Source organism: Trematomus bernacchii, unplaced genomic scaffold (genome assembly GCF_902827165.1).
Source record: "Trematomus bernacchii unplaced genomic scaffold, fTreBer1.1, whole genome shotgun sequence".
Lineage (NCBI taxonomy): Eukaryota > Metazoa > Chordata > Actinopteri > Perciformes > Nototheniidae > Trematomus > Trematomus bernacchii.
The window spans coordinates 2,831,384-2,844,916 of NW_022988097.1; the positions used below are offsets into that span (position 1 = coordinate 2,831,384).

At 39.7% G+C, this 13,533-nt stretch overlaps 1 protein-coding gene across 2 annotated transcripts in view; it reads left to right on the forward strand.

Moving 5' to 3' along the window:
- The window catches only part of si:zfos-2326c3.2 (misshapen-like kinase 1), a 91,416-nt gene that overhangs the window by 34,791 nt on the left and 43,092 nt on the right, over positions 1 to 13,533 (forward strand). For both annotated transcript variants that reach the window (XM_034121192.1, XM_034121193.1), the window contains exons 11-15: positions 5,565 to 5,637; positions 7,158 to 7,278; positions 9,498 to 9,614; positions 10,285 to 10,419; positions 13,144 to 13,209. In XM_034121192.1, coding sequence (XP_033977083.1) covers positions 5,565 to 5,637; positions 7,158 to 7,278; positions 9,498 to 9,614; positions 10,285 to 10,419; positions 13,144 to 13,209 — 512 coding nt within the window. The remainder of the gene's footprint in view (positions 1 to 5,564; positions 5,638 to 7,157; positions 7,279 to 9,497; positions 9,615 to 10,284; positions 10,420 to 13,143; positions 13,210 to 13,533) is intronic.

Here is a 13,533-nt window from a genome sequence, read left to right on the forward strand (position 1 = left end):
TGTGGCAACAGCTGTGATTGCAGTTGTACTGTTGAACATGGCACTACAACAAAAAGTTATACTTGTGTTTTTTTTGTAGTATTTGAATAAACGTACCACTATTCACAATGCTAGTGTTGAAAAGAAGCCCCCGTTAATTCAAATGTGTTCATTGATCAGTCTGTAATGATTCGCTATCGGAGACAATAACGTTGCTAGCTAGCAACAACCACCACTTCTGGTGAGGTTACAGCCGCCAATTAATATTTGACGATTCTCTGATGAAATTCACACACTGGGCAAGTGTTCAGTGTGCGACATGCAGTGTGCTAAGAGTCAAATTGAGTCATAACATAATTGTAAAACAAAAACGCACAGGGATTGAGATAGTCGTCCTACATTGTTAGAATTATTTAGGTATGGAGAGCTGATAGCCAGAAAGTCGAGGGCCCTTTTATCAATTCTTTAGGTAACTAATGAAACCTTTTTCAAATAGGCCACTTCCCAGAATACATGTTCCATCATGTCCCCCCGTGTCCCTGCATTAGCTGTGTTCAGGCCACTTGTAGTGGAATAAGAAGTATGAACACACTTTAGCTCAGAGAGTGCACCAGCTGCACTAATGGGCCCAGCAGCTGCTTCTCACACTCACAGGCTGTTAAAACCTCTGCATTTCTGCTCATTCATAGCATGCTGTTTTTGGAAATATTTCATTTAGTTTCTAGTGTTAACCATCTTCTTTTGCATTGATGCAAACCCAACCTTTTTAACATCCAAAACTGTCTATTATTACTGCAATATACTGAAACCATAATTGTGGGTTTTTGTGCATGTAAATGGTCTGCAAAGGATATATTCCCTAAGTTCCCTCTAGAGGGAGTTTCTCTCCCACACACTCCCCCATGTATGACACGCCTCCATTGGACTCCTTTGTTTTCTTCTGTATCATAGTGACATCATTATGTTACACTTGCGCTTCTATTTGCTAGCACTCCAAACCGTACATTATACGTGATAGGCTAAGGGGCGGGACATCTCTAAGCGGTTGAGCAATCACAAAAGAGCCGGCCAGCTAACCAATCAGAGCAGACTGGGCTCTGGTTTCAGACAGAGGGTGAAAAGAGGTGCTGCAGCACAGGCAGTATGAGAAAAATTAAGAGCTTTTTGAACATTAAAGCATGGAGGCGGTTCACAGTAGAGACACACAATACAAATTAGATCCTGAAAATAAACATAATAGGGCCCCTTTAAGATAAATCTTCATCCATACATCTAATTAAATCGCTTCAAATGCTTTTCAGTGCAACTGGTTGGACAACTGGTTGCCTATTTGAACTTTACACCAGTTTTTGCCAGTTTTTTAATTGATTTGTATTCAGAGGAAGGGCGACAGTGAGACGGCCAGACAAAATGAGCGATGGAATGAAAGAAGATTGGAGCCAAAAGGCTGACAAAGAAAAAAGAAAGAAATTAAGAATAGGGACGGGGAGGGGTGGAGAATTGTATCCCCATCCTGCTCTACAAATAAATGAATTATACTCTGGATGATGAGCCGAATATGTGGCGGAAAGCAAACTGAGAGTCAGGGTAGGCGTTCTCATGTTGATGTTTAAAGAAGACATTTATTATTAGGGTTTATTCATCTCCATCTGGGGAGTGGTGAGAGACAGTGGTGACAACAGAAACAAAGAGAGAGAGAGAAGCTGAGAGGGGAAGGAAGGAGGAAACAGAATGACCATCTGGTTCTAATATTCTGTTAGCTTATAAAAACACACTAATGAGTGACTGACTGACTGTGTGTGTGTGTGGTGTGTGTGTGTGTGTGTGTGTGTGTGTGTGTGTGTGTGTGTGTGTGTGTGTGTGTGTGTGTGTGTGTGTGTGTGTGTGTGTGTGAAAAGCTGGTAGTCTAAGAACATGTGGGGAAAAATCTCTGCTGCTAAAAACATAAAAAAACAAACATTTCGCTGCGGATATGATGCAAAAAGGATGTGACATTTTTACCCAGGAGTGTAGTTTGGCCTTAGCTTGGTCTATGTTTTGGAAGATGATCCACAAAAAAACAGAGGCGGTCACTTCTCAGTCAGCAAAAGTAGGCATTAACCCTCAAATTGCTCTTCAGCGTGAGCCAAAACTTTGAAACATGACATCACTGCTGCAACAGAGTTTCCTCCCTTCATTGCAAAAGCAGAATTTATCCGTCTTCCTCCTTCTTTCTGGCTCAAAAATGCACCTTTTAGCGTGTTCATGGCAACACATGGCGCGTCGAGTTAATGTTCAAGTTAGCCTAGCTATTTTCACACCATATGTTGGCCAAATGTTGTTATGCTAAGCTGGCTGGCCCATCTCCCTGGCCTCTGGACAATAAGCCCCCTGGAACTGGCCTGTGCTGGGATTTACTGAAACCATTTTCCAATCTGCAATCCAAACTATTAGGTTTTATTTACACTTAAAAACAGTTGTACCTAAATAATAGCTCCATAGCAATGATGTGTGTGTACAGGGAGCGACGATAATTCACATGTGTTATTGGTCCCACGGTAGGAGGCGAAAAAGGAGAGAAAACTTCTTGAGTGACTGCATTTGAGTCTGAAATTAGATGATTCAGCAATGCTGTTGGTGTAACCACTCCGTCCCATATGTCTCCCACTAAACAAGACTCTCATTTACTTTGTTGTTGCCCAAGTTTGCCCACACTGTACTTTTGTGTGGCTTCGATAATGACAAAATTGCTACTGGCGGCAAACGATAAAGGAGCGAGACAGCAGGCATGGAGAAGTTTCCAATCAAACATTGGACACTTTAGTGAGCCAGAGAAGCAGAACTACAACATCAACACACCAGAGGCCTTAACGCCAGGCAGCACCCATAACCACTTCTTTTTGGATGAACACCAAGTGCTTAGTTTTATAGTAAAAAAGCTGCTTGGTTCATACGTTTTTTCCCCCAGTTGGCCTACTGAATTGTGAACCATTCAAAGCTTTCGTTTGTAAATAGTCACTCTGAGTGGCAGAGCACACTGGCAATAACTCGGAACGTTGTTAGAATGTACCGTTCAATTATTATTCATTAATATCGCACAGCATTCACCGGTGTGCATCGAATGTGGTCGTACAACATTTAGCTAGATAACTAAAATGTTCTTTAAATGCCACTATAAGCTACATACACAGCTATCATTTTTTTCAATAATATTTTTTTGATAGATGTGGGACGGGCCATGCCTGAAGGTTCCGTGATTTGAACCACGGCTTAGGCAGCTTAACCACATATGGGCCGCCAGCTCTAACCACTGAGCGATCCACCGGCCCATACTCTACACTTTCTAATTCATTTTCTTAAGCATATTGTTACAGGCTAAACAATGGCTTTATTGCTTCGGAACCTGAAAAACTGGTTTTCCTTGACCTGAACTGCGAACCGTAAAGATATCATTGGGCGTGTCATATTCTATGAGTTGGAAATGGATTTTGGCATGTAATAGTCGTCTCTGCTTCTTTTCATGAGTCGATATTTTCTTGGGTAGAAACAGAACCAAAGTTTGCAGGTAATCAATGCAATAGGTTTACTGCCGATGAGCACCATCGATTTGATTACAATCAATCTGCTAATAACTGGTCCAAAACCAGAGTTGTTTCGCTAGATACCAACAAAAGAGAATAGCCGGAAACAGAGCTAATTTGGTGGAAAAGTGGTTTCAGATACGTGACCAGAGTAAAGAGGGTCACATTCCACATTAGCATTCTCAAGAGTAAATCTATCAACCGATTAAAATATTTGAAAATAGAGTCATACATTCCCAGAGTCCAAGGAGAGGTCTTTAAATGTCTTGTTTTATCTGCCAAGTCTAATCCAAAGATCCTCAGTTTATAATAATATCAGAACAGAAACAATCAGAAAATCTTCAAATTGGAGAACATCTGGACAGAGAATGGATTTTATTTATAAAAAATGTCCTAAATATTTCATACATTATCCTAATAGTGGTCTGTTGTTTTTCAATTAATTTGAGCTCAAATTACATTCTCAAAAATATAAGAAAAAGGCAAGTCAGGTTTTATTTTAAATAGCACTTATCCACGATAAGAGTTTACATTTATTTACAAAAATGTAATAAAAAAAATGAAAGAGCCAAAAGAATATAATTAAAACAAGCCAATCATATTATTTAAAGGTATAAAATACAAGAATAACAGTGCTGAGTAAGATGTGGATAATTATTTAATTTAATAAAAACAGTGGCAAACAGAAGCCTTGATTTAAGAAAACATATGTATTATTATAAAACGGACAAGTAAAATCAAGCAATTTGATTGGTTCTTAGCCGTGGTATACTGAGCGTATACCACGGGTAGAATTGTAAGTTACTTTTCACAACAAGTCAGTATCCCTCCGCGTCTGAGATAAACAGTATACAGTTGGGCTGAAAAGCAAACTGCAGGCAGTTTGCTTTTCAAACTGGAACAAGAAAGCAGCGGAGAAGTAACGGGGCAGAAACCCTCCTTTTTACGCAACGGTCCAGACATAGACATCAAACGGCAAAACATATTCAGTGTGCAGTTCCTTTGGCATTAGGGCAGGGATATTTAGATACTTTCCAAGGTTTGACATAATGAATTGTGCTACTTTTAAAGCAAGCAACCATGTTTTCAAATCTGTAATCAAAAAGGTCCGCAAAAACATTTAAGATTAACTTCGACCTCCGGGGGGGGGGGGGTCTTACTATGGAGGAGTGGATTGAGGAGTGCCTATCTCCAGAACAAAAAGCACCTAAACGACGACATGTAGAGCTACGTGAAGAGCAGGTCGACCAACTGGAAAAGGATCACCATTCAAAAGCTTTCTGATGCGGGTCTTGAAACAAAGCAGAGAAATGATGACCGTTAGTGGCCACAGGTGTGAAAGCTCTCTCCAGAGCTACTGGAAGCCGAATCTCGGGGACCGGAGAAAGTGGAGCAATATTCTCGCCACGCAAAGCAACAGCCTAGAACAACCTCAGCCTATACAAGTAACCACGTAAGCCATGCTACTGATGCTGGACAGTTTTTCAGTGGGTGCACAATAAACGGCAACATACACATTAATGTAAATAAATAGCCAAATAATGGATCAACGCTCTCTGTCTAATATGTTCGCTAGTTGTTGTTAGTGTTGTTGCATAGCAACCACCTCGCACTATGTTTCGTGCAGAAGGCAACAGAGGGACTATTTTATTTTGAACATCATTATTTACTAATAAAAACTATTTAAATTAGAGTGTGTATTTTTCTTTCATATTGCCACACTTGGTAACCGTTTTATAAAAGCAATAGCTCACTTCAGGCCGTGATATATGCTCATTATATCACAGCTAAGGGGGTTGTCGACCCTCCGCTTCGCGTCGGGCCGAACCACGCCCCTTAGCTGTGATATAATGAGCATATACCACGGCCTGTCGTGAGCTATTGCTTAAATATACAACCCAAAAAAGGGGTTGTATATTAATACATCTTCATCTTATTTCTTTGCAAGGATTTGTTTCATTGTTTTGGTTTTAAAGACCCAATATTAACCAAACAAATGACTAATCTTCTTCTTTTCTCTCTCAGAGGGTCCAGAGTACGAGTACAGTGGCAGTGACGAAGACGATGAAGAGGTGACAGAGGAGGAAGGAGAACCCAGGTAAAAGCTTTTCAAACTGGATATGTGTTTTGTTGAAGAAATGAATCACAGGGTGAAGATTGTTTTCAATGCAACAAATATATAAAATTGCACATTCATCTGTATTATTCGCACATTTCTCTTCAATTTAACCTTTAAACTGCACTACCAGTCTGAATTCTGATATGAAAAGAGACATTTAAGAGTCATTTGCGATATTCTTATTGTAGTCATTGGTTAGGAGTTAGGGTTAGGCTTCTAACCATTTCTTTAGATTTTTTGTTTATTTATAAAAGTCTCAAAATGACTTTCATAAAGTTCTTTACCTGCTTATTTTTTACAATTTAATATCTTGTGTGTTATGTTTTCAACAATATACAGCTAAGCAAATTCCTTGTATGTGTAAACTGTCTTTGCAAAAATCCTGATTTTGATTCCAACATCAAGCATACGAAGTAAATGAATCAGGGTAAACATGCAAAAAGGGCTACACAATTGATTGACATTTTATAAAAAATGGCAATATCGATCAGTTCAAAATCTAAATTGCAATAAGCAAAATATTAGATAGAGGTAAAAATATCTGAATGAAATGTTGTGGTGCTGCAGAGAAGTCCCAGTCTACAAACAGTATTCAACTGGTGTGATAAAAATCCCGTTTTGGCACCAATCCTCTTTCAAAAATCCCACCATGACTACATAATATATATATATTAATAATAAATAAAACATGATATATTTTTCAGTGATAATGTGAATGATGTCGTCATAACAAAAAGTCTGTTAGTAATAGTAGTAAAGTACGGGATGTTATAAATGAGCATTCTCCTTAAAAAAAAAAAAACCATTACATTTTTTTTTCCAAATCGTGCAGCCCTACATGCAAATAATGTTCCAAAGACAAAATGTATTGTCACTATATCATTATCAGTGCTTATCGGTAGATGATGTAGTAATGAAGTCTCCTCACATGCAAAGCTAATGAATGGCTACAGGACATGTCCATGCATAGATGCAGTGTCCTCTCTCTCTTAGTGTCCCTGGACGTCAAACAGCAGATGGCACTAGGAACTGGTGTGTGTGTGTGTGTGTGTGTGTGTGTGTGTGTGTGTGTGTGTGTGTGTGTGTGTGTGTGTGTGTGTGTGTGTGTGTGTGTGTGTGTGTGTGTGTGTGTGTGTGTGTGTGTGTGTGTGTGTGTGTGTGTGTGTGTGTGTGTGTGTGTGTGTGTGTGTGTGTGTGTGTGTGTGTGTGTGTGTGTGTGTGTGTGTGTGTGTGTGTGTGTGTGTGTGTGTGTGTGTGTGTGTGTGTGTGTGTGTGTGTGTGTGTGTGTGTGTGTGTGTGTGTGTGTGTGTGTGTGTGTGTGTGTGTGTGTGTGTGTGTGTGTGTGTGTGTGTGTGTGTGTGTGTGTGTGTGTGTGTGTGTGTGTGTGTGTGTGTGTGTGTGTGTGATTTTGTTTGCCATCCGTTTTCTAGTGTACTTCATTACATAAGAGTGGCTGCCATTAACCACTAACAGTTTTCGTGCCTCTTTCCCTCTCTCAGCTCCATAGTGAACGTTCCCGGCGAGTGGACGTTGAGACGGGAGTTCCTCCGCTTACAGACGGAGGATCGTGACGGGGGCAGAGAGGGAGGCCAGGGGGGAGGCGGGGGGCAAAGACAACAGGTAAGTCTCCAGTTCATAACAACCGTCCACACATGAATTAATACTTGTGTAATATCTAGTCAATTATAGGGCTGTACTAATAACATTAACAATGTCTGCGTTCTTACTCTAAACTAACTTTTGACTGCTGTTAGGATTCTTTTTTATTTGCATGTGTATTCATTTTGTTGAAAACCAGTATTTTTTGCAAATGTAGTTTCCAGTGGCAGCTGTGTTGGAATGTTTTAGACTTACGATCCAAAGCTGTATTAAATTACTGAAGTAAAAAGGTGTTAAAGAATGACTTTCCTTTTTTTCATATTTCTCTATTATGTATAGACTATATGGATACAGCTAGAAAAATAAAATGAATATGTTGATATAAGGTGCTGAATCTAAAAAATACATGATATAATATGTTTTACGTAAGGCATCAATCAATTCTTTTAGATTTTAAGCTTTTCAAAAACAACTACAGTCAAAAAGACGTTTATGTCTTTTACTTTTATCCTTTCCGCACACAGAAAAATGCACCTACTTGTTTTATTGCGGGCAGTCAGACAAAATCTCCTTGTTTCCAACTACATAGGATGATTACATAATTATCTATGACAACAGAGATTCAAAGTTTCATTGGCAAACCTCTGTATAAGCTTTGAATTAAAAAAATGACTTTGTAGAGCACTAGTGAATCCAAATGTTGCTCATTTCAAACTAAACATAGCACACAGTGTTTAGTCCAGTGCATGTGTCTGTGTTATTGCATAATTATAATAATACATTGTTTCAAGATGCCAAATAGTCACTGGCTGTAGTTTCTCAATTGTTTGAATTTTCTGTTTATTTGTTTTTATGTTATTTATGACAGCAAATCTTTGTGTTGTGGCCATCAACCATGATATATACGTTTTGTTAATCAAAATGATACACTTAAAGGTGGGGTAGGTAAGTTTGAGAAACCGGCTCGAGATACACTTTTTGTTATATTCCATGGAATGCTCTTAACATCCCGATAGCAATGAATATCTTAAGTGCTTTGACAAAAAATCCATTAATAAATGTAATCTGTGGAAGCCGTAGTACTGTAAAAAGCACGACCAATCATTTTAGCCGGCCCGGCTAAAATAACTGGATGGCCTACCTGCCTGTCAGCCTTCCATCTGTGCACAAACTTATCTCGTGCCCTCATTGGTCATGTGCGCGTTCGTGTGTGTTGGAGGAGGGGCTCTATAAGGAAGTGGCAGTTTTTTTCCGGCTGTGTATTTTCAAATTCTAGCGATCTCGAGCCGGTTTCTCCAAAATGAACAGTTCTTCATTATTATTATTATTAGGAGTTGTATTAGTTGTAATAAACAAATACAGTGGGTTTTTGCTGTGTCTCAATTCCAAACTTAGTACACTGCTATGTCCAGCACTCTGAACACTTTTGTGTAGCATTGTCTTGAATCACAGGAACTGGCTTTTCGTTAGCTAGCTAGCAACATTATCATTTGCGGTACCAAATGAAAACAGACTTCTCAATTAACCAAATGTAATTTAACGATGTCTTCTTTTTGACAAGAGTATAGTGGTGGTATGTTTATTAAATATTGAGAAACACTTTGATACTAACACTGAGTGCACCATACAGACACAACATATTGCTATACTTAACATTGGGACACACTTAAAGGTGGGGTAGGTAATTTTGGAGAAACCAGCTCGAGTGCGCTAGAATTTGAAAATACACAGCCGGAAAAAATCTGCCACTTCCTTACAGAGCCCCTCCTCCAACACACACGAACGCGCACATGACCAATGAGGGCACGAGATAAGTTTGTGCACAGATGGAAGGCTGACAGGCAGGTAGGCCATCCAGTCATTTTAGCCAGGCCGGCTAAAATGATTGGTCGTGCTTTTTACAGTACTACGGCTTCCACAGATGACATTTTTTTATGGATTTTTTGTCAAAGCACTTAAAATATTCATTGCTATCGGGATGTTAAGAGCATTCCATGGAATATAACAAAAAGTGTATCTCGAGCCGGTTTCTCAAACTTACCTACCCCACCTTTAAGTTCCCTTTGTAAGTGTAAGTACAGAACAGTGCATATAGACACAGCTCATGTACCACAGTGTGATTTCAGCCCAGCACAGCCCAGTTCACTTTATATTCGAAACATTAAATTAAAAGTGTGAGCTATAATCAAGTGTTACTTCTGTTTCATTTTCCTAATTGTATTTGAATATTTGCTGCCCAGGCTCTGCAGCAGCACAGGCAGCAGCTGGAGGAGCAGGAGCGCTACAAGCAGCAGCTCCTGGCCGACCGGCAGAAGAGGATCCAGCAGCAGCACGAGCAGCGGCAGAAGTTAGAGGATGTAAGTGATGCTTATTCATATATTTTCTCCTGTGTGTACTTATCATACATAGGTCTGTACGAAGAAGATAAAACATTTCAGAGGAAAATTAGATTAGAAGAAATTCACCAGTTGTTTAATCGATCACGTCTGAACAAGAAGTGTGTCAGTTTCACTCTCCACCTGCTGAGTCACATCCTCACTCTGCCCACTAACTGCTCTCACAACACCTTCAAGATCTATAGAGTGTTGTACTTCTTTAGAAAGTCAGCAAAATTAATAGAAATAGAAATTACACCAAAAAAAAAATCGTTCTGTAGTTTTGGCTTGATTTACAGTGTATTAAGGCCTTTATAGTTTAAAACATACATAATGACATTTATCTTTATTCTCGAGTCGGAGGATGTGGCCGGTTTCTTTAGAGAAATGTTAGGTTTCGAGAATAAAGTTCTACATTTACAACATAAAAACGTGGATATTCTCTCAGATTAAAGTGGTAAATAAAGAGACAAAAATCACACATTTTGCATGGTGTTGTTTTTATTGTCAAGGGACAATTTTACCTCATTTTGAAATTTGGATAAACATCAAGTTTTATTTTCTCGCAAATCTATGACTTTGATCCCTAGTATGCCTGACTGTTGTTAATGTGTTATTTTTGTAAATACTGGTACAATTGGGCGTTTCCCAGCAACAGAGACGGCAGCTGGCAGACTGCGCCTTTCAGTGGGCGGAGCTTCAAGAGGTCTTGCTGGGAGAGGAGTCTGATCTCCAAGACAACAGAATCCTATTGGAGGAGAGAAACAGGAGGAGTGACAGGAGACAGGTAACTGTGTGTGTGTGTGTGTGTGTGTGTGTGTGTGTGTGTGTGTGTGTGTGTGTGTGTGTGTGTGTGTGGTGTGTGTGTGTGTGTGTGTGTGTGTGTGTGTGTGTGTGTGTGTGTGTGTGTGTGTGTGGTGTGTGTGTGTGTGTGTGTGTGTGTGTGTGTGGTGTGTGTGTGTGTGTGTGTGTGTGTGTGTGTGTGTGTGTGTGTGTGTGTGTGTGTGTGTGTGTGTGTGTGTGTGTGTGTGGGTGTGGTGTGTGTGTGTGTGGTGTGTGTGTGTGTGTGTGTGTGTGTGTGATGTGTGTGTGTGTGTGTGTGTGTGTGTGTGTGTGTGTGTGTGTGTGTCGTGTGTGTGTGTGTGTGTGTGTGTGTGTGTGTGTGTGTGTGTGTGTGTGTGTGTGTGTGTGTGTGTGTGTGTGTCATAATTGTAACTCAAGTGAACCTTTTGACCCGTTACCTCCCATCATAACACAAGGAACATGGGATTTCTTCTCAAATGATGATTTAACAGCACTTCTGTTTCCATAATTACTTGGAGATTGAATTTTCCGAAATCCTTTTGTTTTGCTTCTGATCTGCCGTTTCCTCTCTTAAGGTCTTTCATTTTGATCTAGTTGCTATTGAAATATATTTGACATTGTTAAAACTTAATTTATAACACCTTACAACTCTGTGGGAAATTAAATATCACCTTTTACTGTGAGAAAGTGTTACAAAGACTGTGTGAGGGTGAAGTGTCTTTGCCACTTCCAGTCATTTTAAAGTAAGATAGAGAGTCCTCTCTACTATATATGAAATCCCTTTTTTAATCGTTCATTTGAACATGTGCGTAATGAATCCCTCCCACACCCCAGTGGTTTTCAATAGGTGTATATTAACACCGAGGAGCAGGTTAGGAGCAGTGATTTCTTCATGCAGGAGACACTGTATTCCAATGCTATTAATATCTGTCTAGTTATATTACGTCTATTTGTGTGTGTGGCAGAGAGCTATCTGTATGTATTACATTCTAATTACACAGATCGCCTCTTAGTCATTAGGTTGGGCATGCTTAATGGATCTATCTGATGCTTCATTAAGTTTTAATGTATCTGCATTTAATTATGTGACAGGCCCATTGAGCATGTGATGTGATGTCTTGTATTTTGTCAGATGCAGAACTTGTCTTGGCGCAGCGGTTCCAATCATTTCACACATTGATTGATTGGGCATGCATTACATCATGTATTTCAGTGTTGTGTCGTTGGTTTAAAGGCCCGGATACATCAAACCACTTTAAAAGAAATAGTTGTGTCGCCTTTATGTTGCCTTTTCATGGCCACAAAGTTGCACTTGAACACACCACAAAGGCTACAGCTAAGACAGCAGGAGAACATAACCTTCAAGATGAAATAACTCTATAACAGCAGCGACAGTTGGTATTCGTCGATCAATGTTGTGTATTTTGCCGCCAGCTCGAGGGCGGATGTTGGAAGCGGCGAAAGTCATGAGAGTGCGGGACACGCCACTAAATAATTGCTGACAGGTGCTCTTTGACCTCTTCAACTTGACCAATGTCCGATAATCGCCCCGGTGTGTCAAAGCCGTAAAGCAACAAAATGTAGGATAAAGTGTTATTTAGTGCCCCTACAATTGTTAGAGTACAATTAAATTGTACACTGCAGTCGCAAATATAGACAGCTGGTAGGTTACACGTGTATTTGTAGTATTCCAGCTAATGTTACTAGACTGTAACCGGTACTGTTGCCCATCCATCAGGATTCCCTAGCCTCAAATACTCCCTCCTCCAACTGGTCTTAAGCTATGGTCTTAAGCTAGGTAAACACCAGATTCCCCCTCTGAGCCCAGTCCTGGTAGCGAGGCAAACTGAGCTAACGGCTAACTATAGAAGTTGATCCGTTAGCATTACTTTAGCTAGCTATAAGTAAAGCTTTTTGTCCAACAAGAAACTCCAAAAAGATGAGGGACTGAGGATTTCACAGAGAAAATCTGCAAATTATTTTCTATTCTATTCTATTTAAAATATTATTCGGTTTTACCAAAATGAACTTAGTGATGTTTGCCTTACTCCAACCATGTTTACAACTTTTCCCAAAAGTCTATACCTTCCTGTTGCTAATAGGTTTTGTGCCGTGCTTGGCTGAAATGTGTACATCTATCAGATGTACAAATGTCTTCGACATAGTTAATGTTCTGGCTGTAGTCTTTGTGGTGGGTTCAAGTGCACCTTTGTGGCCATGATAAGGCAACACAACAGGCGGCCCTGTTGTTACTAGTTTACAATCACTGCTAATAATTTCATGGAGTAACTTGTATCCCACATTTGAATGTAAAATGTCCCGTTTGGACTGTATTTTCAGGAAATATTCAAAAAGGAGGTCATAATGTAATATTTAGAGTGTAGGGCGTGGGCTAAAAGCTCCGTCCCATCTTGCACACTGAATATTTTAGTTCCCACCTCTCAGGATTCTGCTCAAGACCTTATATACCCCTAATTAAAGTGTGTGTGTGTGTGACAGTGTTTTGCCATTCTTGTGAACATACGTTACTTTTTGGACTGCACAAAAATGCAATAATGTCAAACGAGATAATTCGATTTTTTATTAAGGTGACATTTGTTGTGGTTTAAAAGAAGATCCAATGAAAGTAATACAACAAAACTTACAGACATCTCAACCAGTGTCTCTCTGTGTGTGTCCGGTGTGTGTGTGTGTGTGTGTGTCACAGGAGCAGGCAGGCAGACAGCGCAGTGCCGATGTGTCAGTCAGGCCTCTGGACTCCACCGCAGAGCAGGTAACTACCCTTCACTATTTATTTTTACTTACTACTTGTCATCAATTCTTCTATATTTCATATGAGGTGGGATTTATTTTTAAATATTCTGAAGGCGCGTTGCTTTTGGTAGTAACACACATTGAATAGGAGTCTGCATTGTGGGCGTGTGTGTGTGCACACCTTTCAGGTAGATGATGCCTCTTCCTTTCTTTCTTCCTCACTTCTTTTATCTGTCTTCTTGCTAATTTGATCTCTTTGTTTTCACATTTGTTTCTATCTTCTTGACCTTATTGATCATTCTTAATTTTCTTTTTTTTATGAGGTATCTTGGAAAGTTACTGC